Raw genomic sequence first — 18,103 nt, 5'->3', positions numbered from 1 at the left:
TTCAATACCACATCCTCGTTACGCCCTGGAAGCCCCGCATCTACCCTAAGGAGAAAGCAGGGTGCAGTTTACACCTCTGGGGCAAAAATCCAGAAAGGCTATGCAAGGCCCACTGCCAGCTCTAGGATGCCCTTTTTGTATTGGACCTGGCTGGCACTGCAGATCTATCAGTTGTCCCTACATATCAGCCAGCATCCTGTTTCCAGGCTTCACCTCCAATTCTCTGAAGCCCTCTTAGAAGGCGCTCCAGCCATCTTGCAAGCGTCCACCTCTGCCGCTGACTCCAACAGCAGTCTTCATGCTTAGTCCTCATGTCTGAGCCTTCAGGCATTGGATGGCAGCTTTTCCAGAGTCTGGCTTACACAGTAAGATCGCATGCCGATGTGTGCAGATGTGCACATGAACACCTCTCCGCTGGCGGGTACCTTTTCCTTCCCAGCCCTTCGTTTTCCTTTCTGCTCCTCCTTGCACCCTTTAAGTGCGTTTGTTTTGTCCATGGGTCTGCACTGTTTCTAGCTCCAGGATGTCCCTCTGCTGGCCAGTCCCCAGGGACGGAACACTCACTGCTCCACCAGGTGGTAGAATACATCCTCACACTGATGGTCCCAACGGGGTCAAACAGAAGCTTCTAGGAACAGACTTAGGACTCTTGGTAGCACGGACCTGAAAACCATATCTTTGCTGGATGCAGGAAATACATTGCCTGGAGGAGCTTGGAAACCTGAGGTAGCCCCGGCTGCAAATTTGCTGTCCCCAGAGGTGCCAATGGTGTTGGTGTCAGCTCAATTTTCCCAGAATGTTAACTTACTTTAGTTTTCCCTGAATCCCAGGAAGAGGACTGCTGGCCGTACCAACATGAATCCTTACTGCTGAGTAGCCTCTAAGGAAGGATAAAGAACACATCCCGGGGGGCAGGGGGGAAGCTCTCAGTTCTGTGATAGAGAACTCTGGGGGGTGGGGGGCAGTAAAATGTTTGGTGCCAACCAGAAGCACACTGTCCTCCCTGTTGTTCTTCCATGGCTGTCATGTGCTTGTGTCATACGTGTCTCAAGACTGTCCGTCTGTTATTCTAAATGTACACAGACCGTCTCAGACAAGCATTTAATGTGCACCCCTGAGTGTTGGCTCCATCCCTGAGCCGGATGATGTCATGCATCCTCTGTGCCCTTCCCTCTGCCTGAGAATCGCCCTCCAGCCCCTGCTCATTCTATCACAACTGCATTCCAACAACAGACTCAGGCCTGCCTTCCTCAAGAGGTTCCCTGTGATTGGTTCATGTCTTAGTCAGGCTTCCTATTCCTACACAAAACATCAGGACCAAGAAGCAAGTTGGGGAGGAAAGGGTTTATTCAGCTTACACTTCCACATTGCTGTTCATCACCAAAGGAAGTCAGGACTGGAACTCAAGCAGGGCATGAAGCAGGAGCTGATGCAGAGTCCATGGAGGGATGTTACTTACTGGCTTGCTTCCCCTGGCTTGCTCAGCTTGGTTTCTTATAGAACCCAAGACCACCAGACCAGGGATGGCACCACCCACAATGGGCTGGGCCCTCTCCATTGATCACTAATTGAGAAAATGCCTTACAGCTGGGTCTCATGGAGGCATTTCCTCAAGGGAGGCTCCTTTCTCTGTGACAACTCCAGCTTGTGTCAAGTTGGCACACAGAACCAGCCAGTACAGTCCACTTAGCTATTCCTTCCTTTAGTGACTGTTTGCTGACATGGGTGGGGAAGGGGCTTAAAGACATAGCTCAATGGCTAAGGGTATGTGCCACTCCCACAGAAGGTCCAGGTTCCAATTCCAGCATCCACGTAGTGGCTCACACCCGTCTGTAACTACAGGGTCTGGCATCCTCTTCTAGCATCCTCCTCAGGCACTGCACATAAACATGAGTAAACATAAGATAAAAATAAATTAATATATATATATGTATGTAATATATATATATATACATATATATATATATATATATATATTCGCTGAGGGCTCGCCATGGCACTGCCCTTTGGCAGTTTGGAATTCAGGAATGAACACGCCCTACCTTTGTGGAGCCTGTGCTCACTTAGGAAAGGGGAGGAGGTACAACAGACAATGATGACTGAATGAGATTATATAGAGTGTTTGAAGATGGGGAGAGCGAGAGGAAGTAGCCAGGGCAGGGCAGACGGACGGGAAGTGTGACAAGGGGCCAGGCCACCACTCTAATTAGGGCACTGGCCCAGCATCCCTAAGATGCTATGGACATAAGCAAACAGAGGTGAGGAGAGAGGGACATGCTCAGGTGGACGTGACAGAGCTCCAAGCAGGAAGCAGGATATCAGAGGCTGGAGAGAGAAGGAGAGCAAGTGCTGGGAGCTGAGCAGCCAAGGGCATGAAGGCAGCTCTGTTCCTGTCCAGACACAGCCTGGCCCTTTGGTATTGCATTCTGTCTTATGCATGGTCAGTGCTGGGCTAGATGTCTGGGGCTGTGAGTTCTAGTCACCGGTCTGCTATTCCTGATACTTGGCCCCACTTAGATGAAGGGGAGAGAGAGGCGGGGACTCACTGTGAGGCTGATGGTGATGGAGTGGGACCGTGTGCTGGAGCAAGTTCAAGGCTCCCTGGCGCCCTTAGCCTGCTCGGTCTTTGCGTTGTGCCTTCTGTACGCAGGCCTGCCTCTCTTGCCTCATCTTCTGGGCACGTGGTTTCTATGTGGCTTTTCAGTCTGGCGGCTCATCCAGCTGTGAGAACCAGACCCTAACATCCTTTGAGAACTTATCACTACCTTCTGATTCCTCCTGTATGGCTGCTACATTCCTGTGTCTGCCAGCAAAGAGGTTGCTGTCCCAGAGTCACCAGCTCCACTCACAGTGCCTGGGTCTTAGCAAGGCTAACCTGACTCCTAGACTGCGGCCTAAGACCAGAGAAAAAGTCCCTGAGGGAGGGAATGGCTGGTGGCAGGTGGCTGCTTCCTGCTGCTGACCCTCTCCCACCTCCTCCCTGCAGCCTACGAGATTGTCATAGAAACAGGCAACGGAGGCGAAACCAGAGAGAACGTCTGGCTCATCTTGGAAGGCAGGAAGAACAGATCCAAGGAATTCCTTGTGGAAAATTCTTCCAGACAGCGGGCCTTTCGGAAGTAAGAAGAAGGATACTCAATGGAATGGGGGTGGGGAGGGCAAGCCAGAGACCCTCACTGAGAGGTCTACAAATGAGTACCTACTATGTGATTCCCTTGGAAGTATTATCCCACATCCCAACCCAGAACTTTCTCCCTCTTTGTTCTGGGAGGCCTCTGGCTGTGTCCACTTTGTCTCCATTCTACCAGAACGTTTGTCTACCAGAGCTACAAGATCTCTTAGCCCATTCAAGCTGCCATATGAAATAGTAGCTTAGGGACAACCAAAATCTCTCCCATGTTCTGGAGGCTGCTGGCAGATTTAGTGCCTGGCGACACTTGCCTCCCAGTTCACAGACGGGGTCCTCTCACTGTGTTCTCATGTAGCAGAAGAGTGCAGGAGCTCCCTAGGGAGCTTCGTAAGATTCTATTCACTGCTTAACCACCGTCCAAAGACCGGACTCCAAACTCCATCCCATGGGCTTAAGTTTCAACACGCAGACTTGGTGGAATATCCCGTTCTGTTTACCACAATCTTTTATCCCAACGCTCCTTCCATGAGGACAGAGTCTGAGTCTCACAGACTGGTACCGACAGACCACCAGAGACTGCCCATGCCCTGCCTTCCTGTTGGTGTGCCCTCCTGGGTTCAAATTCCATCCAAGTAGATTCCCAATACCTGACTATTCCCATTGTAAGATTTTTTTTTCAAAAATGGGTCTTTATTAGAAGGTTCTTCCTTTTCCTCCTCTGCAGCACCAAACCCAGCCTTCTTCCAAGTTCTAACCTGCTTGGTGACATTGGCATTCACATACTGAGAGGAGGTTACCAGCAGGGCTTTTTACTGTCACTGTCTTGATTTAAAACTATCCTGAATGCCTCAAGGGTTGCTAGGCTGACACCAAATCCTGCCCTCCACACCACTCTGGAATACTGTAGGCGTTCACTAAATATGAGCTGCATCAACGGCATGGGTTGTTCATTGATCACACCTTTGTTTCCCGTAGGGGGACCACAGACACCTTTGAGTTCGACAGCATCTTCTTGGGTGACATCGCCTCCCTCTGTGTGGGCCACCTGGCCAGGGAGGACCGGTTCATCCCCAAGAGAGAGCTAGTCTGGCATGTCAAGACCATCACCATCACCGAGATGGAGTATGGCAACGTGTATGTATAGAGCCGAGCCCGGGGTGCAGTGGGAACTTCAACCAAGCATGTGTGAGAAGACAGTGTGTGTCCTTCGAGGCCAAGGTGGCCCTAGTCATGAGTGTAAGCCTAGAAGTCAGGACAGGAAGAAGCAGCTGTTAGGTACCTTATAGATACCTCGTGTTGTGGTGACCTCCAACCGTAAAACTATTTTTGTTTCCACCTCAGGACTTAAACTCTGCTACTGTTATGGATTGTAGTGTTAATGCCTGTGTTTTCCAACGGTCCTAGGTGGCCCCTGTGAAAAATCCACTCAATCGCCCCAAAAGGGTCGCAGCCCACAGGTTGAGAAGCACCGTGCTAGAGTCATCTGAACTCCATGTCTCCCAGCAGAGACGGGATTGGAGTGGGTGACCTTGGGTGTCTCCTGCTTTTCAATCCAAGGAGATTCCCTTATAAGAACAGCAAGAAAGGCTCGCAGTGGATAGTGGAGCCTTTCCTTGCCTGCCTGCCTGCCTGCCTGCCTTCCTTCCTTCCTTCCTTCCTTCCTTCCTTCCTTCCTTCCTTCCCTCCCTCCAGTGACTAAAGAAGAACAATGGGTTTATTTTGCTTGGGAGCCCACAGGTCCTTACTGACCAATCGTGAAGGGAAGTGTCCCACACCTGGCACTAGGTTTTTTATTTCATAACCTACAACATCTCAGGAATGCATTATCCTTCTCTGTAGGATAACACCTCTCTCTCTCTCTCTCTCTCTCTCTCTCTCTCTCTCTCTCTCTTTGTTCTCTCTCTCTCTTCGTTCTCTCTCTCGCTCTCTCTTGCTCTCTCTCTCGCTGTCGCTCTCTCACTCTCTCGCTCTCTTGCTTTCTCTCACTCTCACTCTCTTGCTCTCTCCCTTTCTCGCTCACTCTCTCGCTCTCTTTCTTGCTCTCTCTCACTGTTGCTCTCTTGCTCTCCTTTTCTCTCTCTCTGTCTCTGTCTCTCTCTCACTCTCTCCTTCTCTCTCTTGCTCTCGCTCTCTCTGTCTCTGTCCCTCTCTCTTGATCTCTCTCACTTTCTCTCTCTCTCTTTCTCTCTCTCTCTCTCTCTCTCTCTCTCTCTCTGTATATATTATGAATGTATATGTGTATGCAACTAGTGTGCTCTTTCTATGGGGGAACAGAACCTAGGGCCATGTGTGTTCTGCATAAGCGTTCTATCACTGAGCGGCATCCCCAGGTTTCTCTGTGTTCTTGCTCCTCATTAATACCCTCAAGGTTCCAGTGAAACGACACAGAGAAGCTTTTATCTATTTTTTAAAAACAGAAAACATGTATTGTTTTATCAAAACAGTTTACTCCAATAGATAATCACTACAAAATTCAAATAAGACCACAAAGTGGGTAAGAGACAGCAAAATTTTCCTGGGGTCCTACCCATCAGAGAGGCACTGTGAGCGTTTTGAGACCCTCGTTCTCCCCTACACTTTTCTGATCCCTTATGGTTGCAGCGTTCACAGAAGGGTGGCTATGCTGTGCCTGGGTTTCAAGTCAGCTCATTTCGTTTTGGTTCATGATTTTCACCTTTAGTCTTATCCTTGATGCCACTGGCTTTGAGTCCCACATCATGGGCTGTGTTTCTAGCTCTGTCTATTAGTAAACTTGTCCCTGTATCCGTACTGAGGGATTCTTTTCAGCCATTTAAAATAATGATCTAAATGTGAACCAGATGACTTGGAGGAACTCCCAGGAAGTATTATGAAGTGAGGAAACCAAGATGCAGGAAAACACATTTCGTACTATGGTGCTGTGCAGAAAAGAGAACACTGACGTCGCCATATGTCTGTGTGTACGTGGGTCTGTCAGAGGAGAGAAGGGAGGAAGTCTAGCAGGCTGCACCCCCGGCTGTTATGTGGGTTATCTGAGGTAAGGTGGGGTGCTGCAGGAGGAACCAGAGAGAAAGAGTCACAGCCAAACAGAAAGACAGAGACCACACTTGGAAATCCATGCATGTGAACATACAACTTTTGCATTTACATCCAACTATAGATATTACTGAACCTATGCAAAAACATGTTTTAAAATAACTTCAAAGTGAACGATGACTATACAGTTCCTTTGAAGATATTCTAGTATGTAAAAAAAATAAACTGAAATTCAAGTACACCAAGTGATAAATCTGAGGAGGAGAGATCACAAAACAGAACAAAAACTTTCTGTGAGGCACCTTTGTTATTTTTCCTCCAAATTTTCTTTCTTCTTTTCTTTCTAATTAAAATGTCTTTATTGGCAATTGACTCGGGAGGTAAGCAGCACTGGCCACCAAGCCTGCTAACCTTAGTTTGATGCCTGAGGCACACATGGTAGAGAGAGAGAGCTGACTCTCACAGGTCATCCTCTGACTTCCACATCTATGCCGTGGCAGATGCTTACCCAACCCAAGCACATACACACGAAGTCACTGAGCATCTGTAAGAACATCTTTAATTCTTTATTCACAGCTGTGCACAGCACATGTATTAGGCTTTGTAAAGTCGATGTCTTTGAAGTATAGCATGAACTTTTAGCATCTCTGCTCTCTTCCCCTCTCCCTGTGTCCTTCGTTAGTCTCTGCCTTCCCATCATCCTCCTGTTCTCACATCATATACATACATAACAGACTTTGTGTGTCTATTTAAAAAAAAAAAACCCTAGGATCTCTAAATGAAGGAAAATGAGATATTTGTAGTTTGTACTTTGGCCGATATTCCTAACATGGTGACTTCTAGCTGCATTTATTTTCCAGAAAATGACAGTTTTATTTTCCTTTGTGGCTGACTATGCATACCTTCTTTAATCAGTTTATGTGGACGGGTACCTGGGCTGAGTTCATAAGGTGCCCACCGTGAGTAGTGGTGCTGTGAACAGGGCCGTGGAGCGCTGACTTACACCCAGAAGGAACAATATCTGGTTTTAGTTTTGTCAGGAGTCCTATACAGATTCTCACAGTGTTGCTTTTAGACTTATTTACTTTATTGTATATGCATGAGTGTTTAGGCTGTGTGTATGTATTGCATGTGTGCCTGTTGTCCACAAAGGAGAGTGTCAGATCACCTGGAACTGGAACAACACATGGTTGTGAGCCACCACGTGGGTGCTGGCATTGAACCCGGGGAATGGGCGTGCTGTACACCTCTGAGCCCATGTGATCTTCATTGGCCAATTCCTGGTACCTGTTCCTGAGTTTTTCCTTTTGAGAAAGTCCCTGACTTTGCTTATGTCTTGAAAGCCTTCTCCTACTGTCCCTAACAGCGTTAGAGTTTTAGGTCTCCCATTAAGGTTTCATCCATTTGAGATGATTATGTATAGGGTTAGATGAGAGAATTTAACATCATTCTCCTACACATAAGTAATAGGCAGTTTCCCTAGCATAATTTTCTGAAAAGGCTGCCTGTTTTTCAATGTGTGATATTTGGTATCTTGGTAGAAAGAAAGAAAGAAAGAAAGAAAGAAAGAAAGAAAGAAAGAAAGAAAGAAAGAAAGAAAGAAAGAAAGAAAGAAAGAAAGAGGAAGAAAGGAAAGAAAGGAGGGAGGGAGGGAAGGAAGAACGAAAGAAAGAAAGGAAGGAAGGAAGGAAGGAAGGAAGGAAGGAAGAAAGAAAGAAAGAGTCTACAGTTGTGGCTTTAAATCTGGGTCCTTAAATCTTTCCACTGCTCTGTTTTTCTGTGGGTACCGTGCTCTTTTGTGAGTATGGCTTCCAACTATAGCTTAAAAGTGGTTCTGAGCGAGCATCCCCCAAGCATTGTCTGCATGGGTCTGGATGACTTTGTGCAACCCAGGGCCTTCTGTATGATTCTGTATCCGTTTGGAGATTTCGTTACCTGTTTTAGTGAAGAATGTCATTGGGATTTGATGGGAACTGCAATGGATCTCTACCCATTTTCACTAAACTAATTCTGCTGTTCCGTGAGCACAGGAGGTCTTTCTGTCTCCCGTGGCCTTCACCTCGGTCTTTTAAAGCTGTCATGGAGGCCTTCACTGATTCCCTTTTATTGTGTTCCTTTGCTGACAGCGTTTATCAATTGTGAATGCTCCACCAGGGTCTTCAGTGTTGTTTCTTCCTTTCATGTGTGTCTGTGCCCCTTTTGTTTCTTTCTCCTGTCTGGGTGCTCCAGCTGAGACCTGAGGAACTATAAGGAGTAGGCACAGAGAAACTGGTACTCTCATCTCATTCCTGACTTTAGTGGGAATGCCTTGACTTTCCTCCCATTTAATGCAACGTTAAATATAAGTTTGTCATAGATGATCCCTGTTATATTGTGATATTGTTCTAGTCTTAGTTTCTTCCGGGATTTTATTACGAAGGGATTCTGGATTTTGTCAGAAAATCTTCTCTGCAATCATGGAGATGATGGTATGGTTTCTGTCTGTGAATCTAGAAGGTAATGTGTTACATTTATTGATTTCTGAGGTTGAACTATCTTTACCTCCCTAGAATCAAGCCCAGGCTGTCATTGCATGATTTTTTTTATATATGATTGAATACAGTTTATAAGTAGTTTGCCTATGTTCATCAGGGGAGATTGGGGTGTGTGTGTGTGTGTGTGTGTGTGTGTGTGTGTGTGTGTGTGTGTGCCCTTATATCTGTGTCCTTATTTAATTTCAATGTAGTTCTACAATCTTAAAATCAGCTAGTAATATTCCTTTCCTTTCTGGCTCACGGACCACACCGAGGAACACCTATCCTTGTTCTTCTTTTTTTTTGGTTCTTTTTTTCGAAGCTGGGGACCGAACCCGGGCCTTGTGCTTCCTAGGCAAGCGCTCTACCACTGAGCTAAATCCCCAACCCCTATCCTTGTTCTTCTTGATGTGTCTGGTGGAATTTACCAGTGAGTCCATCTGGGACTGGGTTTGGGAACCTTCACATTTATGCTACAGTCTCAGCGTGTTTACATCTGTGATTTCATTTTTACACATATTCTGTCTCTCTCTGTCTCTCTCTGTCTCTCTCTGTCTCTGTCTCTGTCTCTCTGTCTCCCTCCTCTCTGTCTCTCTCCCTCTGTCTCTCTCTCTCCCTCTCCCTCCCCCTCTCCCTCTCTCTCTCTCTCTCTCTCTCTCTCTCTCTCCTCCCTCCCTCCCTCTCTCCTCTCTCTCTCCTCTCTCTCTCTCTCTCCCTCTCCCTCTCCCTTTCCCTCTCCCTTTCTCTCTCTCTCCCTCTCCCTTTCCCTCTCCCTTTCTCCCTCTCTCTTTCCCTTCTCTCTCTCTCCCCCCCTCTCTCTCTCTCTCCCCCTCCCTCTCTCTCTCTCTCTCTCTCTCTCTCTCTCCTCTCCCTCCTTCTCCCTCTCCCTCCCTCCTTCTCTCTCCCCCTCCCTCTCCCCCTCCCTCCTTCTCTCCCTCCCCATTCTTCTCTCTCTCTCTCTCTCTCTCTCTCTCTCTCTCTCTCTCTCTCTCTCTGGTTGAATGTTGAAGGACAACTTGTGGAAGTTGTCTCTTCCCTTGCACCATGTGAGTTTCAGACGCTGAACTCGGGTTGTCAGGCTTGTGGGCGACCCTTACAACCCAGCTATCTTACAAGCCCAAACAGACGTTTTCAAAGTGCACCTCAATGATCTTCTGAATTTCCCTGCTATTGTAGTAATGTCTCCCTTTTCATTTCTAATTTTACTGACTTGGGTCTTCTCTTCTGGCTGTTTAGTTTGGCTACAGGTTCATCGATCTTGTTTCTCTTCTGGAAAAACCAACTCCTTATTCCGCTGATTCTTTGCGTTATTCTTTTGGTCTTCATTTCATTCATTTCTACCTTTATTTTATTACTTCTTTCTACAGACCAACTTGGGTCCAACTTGCTCTGGTTTCCCCCAGGCCTTAAAGGTGCATCCTAAAGCTTTGTATTTGAGACCTCTCTAATGTTTTTGAACATAAGTGTTTATAATTATGGATATCCCAGCACTGATTTCATCATGCAGGTTCACTCACACTCCACGGGTTCTAGCTCACACTCCACGGGTTCTAGCTCACACTCCACGGGTTCTAGCTCACACTCCACGGGTTCTAGCTCACACTCCACGGGTTCTAGCTCACACTCCACGGGTTCTAGTTCACACTCCATGGGTCCTAGGTCACACTCCACAGGTTCTAGGTCACACTCCATAGGTTCTAGTATATTGTATTTTTATTTTCATTTGATTCTGGAAGTTTTAAAAGACCCTCTTGATTCCCTCACTGATCCATTTATCACTCAGTGGTGTGTTGTTCAGTCCCCATGAGTGATGCTCCATCATTTCTCCTGGTGCTGACTTGCAATAACATAAGACAAAATGGAGGAGAGCATGGGAAGGGTATATGGTATTGTTTGGAGTAAGCAAAGGAAAGCAGGAAGTGTTGTAATTAAATTATAATCTCAAAAATTTTTAAAAGATAGGATGCAAGAAATTGCTTCAGTTTTCTTGTATTCTTAAAGATCTTCTTTAGTGTCCTCAAATGGCCTCTATTCTAGGGAAGAAAGGTGCATGGGTTTCTGAGAAAAGTGTGTATTCTGCAATGCCTGGGTGGGACATTCTGAGGGTGTCTGTTAAGTCTGTTTGATCTGCGGCGGCATTCAGCCGTGACGTTTCTTGCAGTGCTTTGTTAATTCGGTTTTGTTTGTCACGTGACCTGTTTATCAGTGAGAGTGGGGCACTGTTATTGGGTAGGGGTAAAATCTGGGCCTTTCCATTTATACTTATGTGTCAATACTCAGTGCACATAGTTTGCAGTTACAGTAGCCTCTTAGTGGACTGACCCCTCAGCTGTGTGACGTGACCCTCTTTATTCCTTCCAATCAACTTTGATTTGACACCTGTTCTGTCAGATATTGGTATTCCTGCGCCTGCTTGCTGTCCAACCCCATTTGTGTGGAACATCGTTTTCTGTTCCTTCACATCCGTCCCATCTTTAAAGCTGTTCTCATTTTTCCCTCAGTGAAATAGGTTTCTTATAGGAGATGAAGAGACATATAGGTGGGCCCCATTTTTAATCCAGCCTACTAGTCTGTGCCTTTTAATTAGAGGACCATACGTTCACAGTTATTGCCGAGAGCTTCGTGCTGACTGTCGCTTTGTTATTTTGCCACATTTGGTGCTTCCCTTTTCCTTATTTAATCAAATGTTTGCTATTTGAGTGCAATTTGTTCTTCCCTGTGATCCTGCGTTTATTTCTTTCACAAAGGAGATCGATTCCTTCAAATACTCTCTGCAGTTCTGGTTTGGTGCTCATGACATTTTTTTTTTTATTCTCTCATGTAAAGTTCTTCTTTCTCATTGAACTATGGAGGGTGGTTTTTGCCAAGTAGAGTGACCAGGTCAGTAGCTGCCTTTCAGGGCCAGATATACTGTTCCATGCCCTCCTGGGTCTTAGAGTTTCCGTTGAGAAGTCTGCTGTTACGCTGACGGAGTTACCTTTGTGTGTTACTTGGTCCTTCATCCCTGCCACTTTCAATGTCATCTCTGTAGTCTCAATGTTTGGTTTAGAGTATGATATGTGGAATTTCTTTTCCGGTCCCATGTGTCTGGGATTCTCCATGTCTCTTGTGTCAAGTTGGTCACCACTTACTCTAAGTTTGAGATGCTTCCTGCTGTGGTTTTACTGAACATGGTTTCTATGCCTTTAGTTTGAACTTCTCCATCTGCTATGTTTGCGTCTCTTATGGCATTACACAGGCCTCGAGTGTTCCGTTGTGACTTCTTACTGTTTAGTCTTTGTAATTCTCTGAATGTTTCCATATTTCTGCTTTGTCTTCGAGCCCCGATATTCTGTCTTCCACTTAATTTATTCCATCAGGGAGGCTTTCCGCTGGGCATTTTCCTTATTGAACTTTGCATGTCCATTCTTTTGAAAAATGTTATAGTCCTTCCCTCTGTTGACATACTTTGTCACTGTCTTTGTTTTACTCATTAGTTTGTTTTGTGTTCTCTCTATGATTATTCTGAGATTTCTCCATGTCTTCTTCAATTCAGTGCAACATTCTTATAATCATTTTTAATTATTTCCTCAGATTACATCTCACCCACTCTCTCTCTAGTCCATGATAGTGGAACTGGTGATTTCCAGGGGCTGCATGGTTTGATTTTCGTTGTCGTTGTTGCTGTTGTTGCTGTTGTTGTCATTGTTGTTGCTGCTGCTGCTGTTGTTGTCGTTGTCATTGTTATTGTTGTTGTTGTTGTTGTTATTGCTGTTGTTGTTGCTGCTGCTATTGTTGTTGCTGTTGTTTCTTTTGTTGTTGTTGCTGCTATTGTTGTCATTGTTGTTGTTGCTGTTGTTGTTGCTGCTGTTGTTGCTGCTGTTGTTGTCATTGTTGTTGTTGCTGTTGTTGTTTCTTTTGTTGTTGTTGCTGTTGTTGCTGTTGTTGTTTCTTTTGTTGTTGTTGCTGTTGTTGTTGTTATTGTTGTTGTTGCTGTTGTTGTTGTTGCTGCTGTTGTTGCTGCTGCTGTTGTTGTTGTTGCTGTTGTTGCTGTTGCTGCTGCTGTTGTTGTTGTTGCTGTTGCTGCTGCTGTTCTTGTTGTCATTGCTGCTGTTGCTGTTGTTGTTGCTGCTGTTATTGTTGTTGCTGTTGTTGTCATTGCTGTTGTTGTTGTTGTTTCTTGTGTTTCTGCATCAGGTTTTGTGCATTAGGCTGTAAGTTGGATGCTTCTAATCATACTTTTAACCATGCATGTTTATTCAGTCTCAGTATTTTGAATATCTAGGTATCTGTAAGTTATGGAAGGATCAATGTGTCAGTTATCCTCACTGACCAGGTGTGTGGCTGAACCCCTCATCTGTGTGCTTGCTCTCCAGCTTTGCCCCAAGAGTGGAATCCTCTTTTCGTCAGTCACTATAAACAACACATAGACTTATGAAAACATAGTAGTAGCTAAATAAAAGTGATCACCCTTCAGTGTAAATAATCTGAGGGAAATAAGAAACAGATAGATCGTCGTGTCCTACGATATTAGTTACTTCAGGTAGGGAGGGAAGTAAAGAAGCAGAGTAAGGCCAGAGATTAGCGTTAGAGCAACAGAGAGAGCACAAGAGAGAAAGGCACATAGAACAGAAGGCCAAAGGAAGAAGATATGGCAGCTCCGAGTGAACGTAGGCTTTAAAGGTGGTAAGGAATGCAGTCGGGCTGGGAGATGGCTGTCAGTAAGTGCTTGTCATGCAAGCATAAGGCCCTGAGCTCAGTTCTCAGGGAAAGCCTGGCATGATATCACACACTTGCAATCCCAGTGCTGGGAAGCAGACACAGCCAGATCCCTGAGGTTCAAAGGCCAGCCAACCTGGTGATATCTCTGAGAGACTCTAATTCAAAAGAGACCCCACTCAGGTAGGTAGCACCTGAAAAATTGCATCTAAGGCTGACTATAGCCTCTACAAATGTGTGCCTCCGTGTGCATGAATGCACATACACACACTTGGGAAACTGAGGCAAGGAGACGCCTAATCCCACAACAATCTGTGCAACCAATGCCTTACAGGACCTGATGCTGACTCTGCCTATGTGAGGACTCCCTGGAGTATTCATGGAGGAAGGGCATTGACTTGGTGCAAGTTATTTCAGGGGTGGGTCACAGACACGGGACCTGCCTCTGTGTATGTTCTGATGTGCCTAGGGCATGTATGTGGTATTGCTACAGGGCTCTCACTTAGACAGATGCTTGGCATGGGTGCTGGGCCTGCCATGTATGTTCTCACAGCCATAGAATACCAGCATAAATCCTTCCTTTGGGAAGCTCTTCTGTAGGCACACTGGGTGCAGGTCCTCCCTTGGGCAGGCTACTGCAGGGTGAAGGGCAAGTGCTGGTCCTCATTCTGTCCAGTGGGGACTCTGACTCAGATTAAATTTCCCCTGTGCAGAGCATTTTGTGATTTTGAATCACCGTTTCTTCCTATCTGATATAGAGGTAGTCTGCCAACTTTGTTTCAGTCTAGTCCCGGGACACTTGCTGTGGGTTCCCAGTGTGCACATGGGGAGCTTTGCTCTAGACCCAGCAGGGATCTTCCAAAGCTGCTTCTGTAGAAGCCCCTTAGAATGGCCGCTGTCCGCCCATCCCCCGCATACTCACCTCCGGGCCCCCCTTTTCCAGCACTGCGTTCCTGAAGTCATTAGCGCCAGGACTGCTTATTTCAAACTCTGCTAAATTATTAGTGTTGTGGGAACTTGTTCTGGGGAGATGAGCAAACAGTTATTCACCCCAGAGAGGAAACCAACAGCAGAACAAAGAAATAATTCCACCCTTGTCTAGGCTAGCGAGCCAGTGGGTTTAATTGGGCTTACTTAGTGGAGCAGAGGAAAGTTATAAGGCGCTGAATAACTGGAGAAAATGTTTCTCCTCTGGGAACGGATAGCCTAACTATTCTCAGAGAGGGGCGGGGCTTCACAAGACCGTCCCCCTTCTGAACCATTAACTGCCTATAAATTCTCAAGGAGGAATAGGACCTTATTAGCATCGTGCACCCTTCCCCGCCCCAGCAATGGTTCACCGTATATGCTCAGAAAAGGTGGGACCTCGTACATCCCTCTCCCCCTCCATGGAGGAAAGAAAATGGGCTCCATCTTGTGCTGGGAAACCAGAGCTGATGAGAGTGTAAGCGGGGCTAGAAGACAGCATGGTACAACCATTAGCAATTAGGAAGAAACCATAGCAATTGTGTACGCCAAACCTAGGAAGCAAGAAGCAGAGGCCAGTTAGCTGGTCCCGGTATTCTCCAGGTAGAAGAGGATGGCGATTTGGACCAGCGTGGAGCATACGGGTAGATACCAGGGCTAGAGGAACAGACAGGCCGGTTCTAGGTACATTTGAATAATAGGACCGACAGGTTTGAGTTACGGGTTTCAAGTGGAGTGTGAAGAATTAGAAAGGAATTAGAAGAAACAAGGTGCGACTGGAAGAATGGGGCATCCGGCCCCGGTATCTCGGACAAAATGAGGACTGGAGGTTATGGGACCGTCTACTCGTTTCTCCAAAGCTGACTCCTGTCTGCTCTTTATCCCCTGTCAGGTACTTCTTTAACTGTGACTGCCTCATCCCCCTCAAGAGGAAGAGGAAGTACTTCAAGGTATTCGAGGTCACTAAAACGACAGAGAGCTTCGCCAGTAAGATCCAGAGCCTGGTGCCAGTCAAGTACGAGGTCATCGTGACGACGGGCTACGAACCAGGGGCGGGTACTGATGCCAACGTCTTCGTGACCATCTTTGGCGCTAACGGGGACACGGGCAAGCGCGAACTGAAACAGAAAATGCGCAACCTCTTCGAGAGGGGCAGTACAGACCGCTTCTTTCTGGAGACATTAGAGCTGGGAGAGCTGCGCAAGGTTCGGCTGGAACATGACAGCAGTGGTTACTACTCGGGCTGGCTGGTGGAGAAGGTGGAGGTCACCAATACTAGTACTGGAGTGGCCACCATCTTCTCCTGTGGCAGATGGCTAGACAAGTCTCGGGGCGATGGGCTTACCTGGCGAGAGCTCTTCCCATCCGTCTGAGGTGCCCTGACTTCACCTTATACCCTCCACCTTGCATTCAACATCCATCTTTTCAGCCCTCCCGGGTGGGGACTAGGGCAGTGGACCTGGGGTCTCATATCCGTCAGAGGCTGCTCCTTGCAAGTGAATGTGAAATCCTGGGCTCTACTGTCTCCCTCTCTCGGACATACAAGAATTATATTCACCACATGTCACAATCCACAACTGTACAAATTATTTTTTTTTAATTTTCTTTCCTCGTAATAACAGCGGTGCCAGGTTGGGACTTGCCGCAGGGTGTGGATAAAAAATTGGGGCTTCACTCAGGGGAGACAAGTGGAGAAGGAGAAGTTATCAAGACAGTATATTTTAAGCAAAAACTAATTAACACCTTTTTTCCAAAAAAAGATGGGCTAATTAAATTATTATGGACCACGCCCCACAGAGAACTCATCTGAGCACCTATGTGCTAAAACATGTATGTTTCTCCACCAGTTCCAACAAACCCAGGGTCAAATGCAGAAAAACATCAGGAGGAAGTGTTGGGAGACCTTGACCCCGTGAAAAGTGGACAATTCCTTCTACCACTTTACAGAGATCAAGAGAGTGGAGGCTGTCAGATCCTGACACCTTGCCTCACTTACCCAACACTCCATCTATATGTCTGTCTCTCTGCCTATTCTGCTCTCTCCTCTCAGCCCCTCCTCCCCCATCACAATGTGGAGAGGATCCTCAGCTCGGAGTCCACACCACTTCTCTGCCACATCCCTCTGACAAGTGCTCAGTGACGGTGTCACTGTGGAATGTGGCATCTACTGTCTCTAGGGGAGGAGGGGTCTCATGCTTTCACTCTGGTCCTGATGTATTTCATAAATGTTGGCTGCTCTTGGGATAGAGCAAGCCTGGCTCCACCAGGTATCATGCAGGTTTCTTGCCGTCTTCAACCTGCCCTGCTTGCTTTGCATTCCTTAGAAAACCTGTCAGGATCTAACGAAACCATTACCGAAAACTCTCCACTAACCTATTGATGTGTCTGATGATTTGGGTGTACTTTTATCCACAAGCTCCCTCCTACCTCTCCCACCCACCCATACCCCCGGTTCCTGAGATGTGGACCACCTCTGGCTTGGGAAAGTCAGTTACAGCTCCAAGCCCTGTCTGCTGCTCTCCATCAATGCTTCACAATCTGTCATCCTTCCTGTGCCTTCTCTAGGCTCTCCTCTCTGCTAGACGTCTCCCTCATACCCATCCACCCCTCCATTTCACCAGACCTGGTGTTTCACATTCCAAGTGTCTCAGTTCAAGGTTCAAAGTTCACCACCACAAAATCTTCCTGTTATCCCTCCCTCAAGATAGATCTGGGAGGCCTCATGTTGTGCCCACACCCACGAATGCTATGTGGGAGGGAAGGTGCCTCTCTATTGGACCATGAGTCATCAAGAAGGGTCAGGTCTAGATCAACTTTGTAATCCTAGGACTTATCACAAATCCCAGGGTGTAGTGTGTGTACATATTTGGTACTGGAAGACTAGTATAAGGAAGGAAGAAAGGAAGGAAGGATATGTGAGTGAATAAATGTGTGTGTGTGTGTGTGTGTGTGTGTGTGTGTGTGTGTAAGTAAATGGAGGGGAGATAGAGGAGAGGGAAGGAAGGAATGAAAGAAGGATGGATGGATGGATGGATGGATGGATGGATGGATGGATAGATGAGTGAGTGGGTGGATGGAGAGATAAATGGTTGGATAGATTGGTCGATTATGAGTAGATGGATAGGTGGTTAGATGTGCTGTTCAAAGGGTAAATGAATATATATACATATGAATTAATTTCATATATATGAATTAATTTCACTACTTTCTGCTGAGACTTGTGGATGTCCAATTTCATCACTTCTAGCTATGATTTTTTCAAGAGCAAGCAAGCTGTTCTTGACCCTTCAGCCATTCCAAATGAACCCTTCCTAGCCAGTCTGGGTCGTTTCTCCAAAGGCCTATTGTCTAGTCTTCTTGCAACATATCTCTCCGTTAATTGAATTCCTAAGTTCATTAATCTCAGATCACAAGTTGTACTTGGGGTATGCATATTTTGTATCCGCTGATAGTTTCTGTGAACTTTCCTCTTGAGTGTATGAAAGAAAAGATTGTTCAGGGAAATCCCGTGTCAAAAACTTTGTCTCAGGGAACTCCTGTGGATTGCTGGGGTTGGGAAAGGTGAACACCAGAAGCCCTGCTTCAGCCTAGAATTATTCATTTATTGATCATCTACACAGATATTTTAGTGACTTTTCTTAGTCACGTTTCTGTCACTGTGCTAAAGCACTGTGACAAAGGCAACCTGCAAAAGAAAGTGTTCATTGGGTTTACAGTTTCAGCGAGTGAGTCCGTGACCATCATGATGGGGAGCCTGGCAACAGGCAGGAAGGTCTGGCAA

The 18,103-nt window shown here is 46.5% G+C and overlaps 1 protein-coding gene across 2 annotated transcripts in view; it reads left to right on the top strand.

Annotated features, from left to right (window-relative positions):
- Positions 1-16,077, top strand: part of Loxhd1 (lipoxygenase homology domains 1) — a 149,426-nt gene extending 133,349 nt beyond the window's left edge. The window contains exons 38-40 of one of the 2 annotated variants that reach the window (XM_032885677.1): positions 2,987-3,119; positions 4,106-4,264; positions 15,215-16,077. In XM_032885677.1, coding sequence (XP_032741568.1) covers positions 2,987-3,119; positions 4,106-4,264; positions 15,215-15,695 — 773 coding nt within the window. In that variant the 3' untranslated portion in view covers positions 15,696-16,077. The remainder of the gene's footprint in view (positions 1-2,986; positions 3,120-4,105; positions 4,265-15,214) is intronic. The other variant, XM_032885679.1, reaches the window with a different exon arrangement.
- Positions 16,078-18,103: the final 2,026 nt, after the last annotated feature.

Source organism: Rattus rattus, chromosome 15 (assembly GCF_011064425.1).
Source record: "Rattus rattus isolate New Zealand chromosome 15, Rrattus_CSIRO_v1, whole genome shotgun sequence".
Classification (NCBI taxonomy): domain Eukaryota; kingdom Metazoa; phylum Chordata; class Mammalia; order Rodentia; family Muridae; genus Rattus; species Rattus rattus.
The sequence above is the reverse complement of the archived record's forward strand: the minus strand, read 5'-3'. Positions and strand labels throughout refer to the sequence as shown.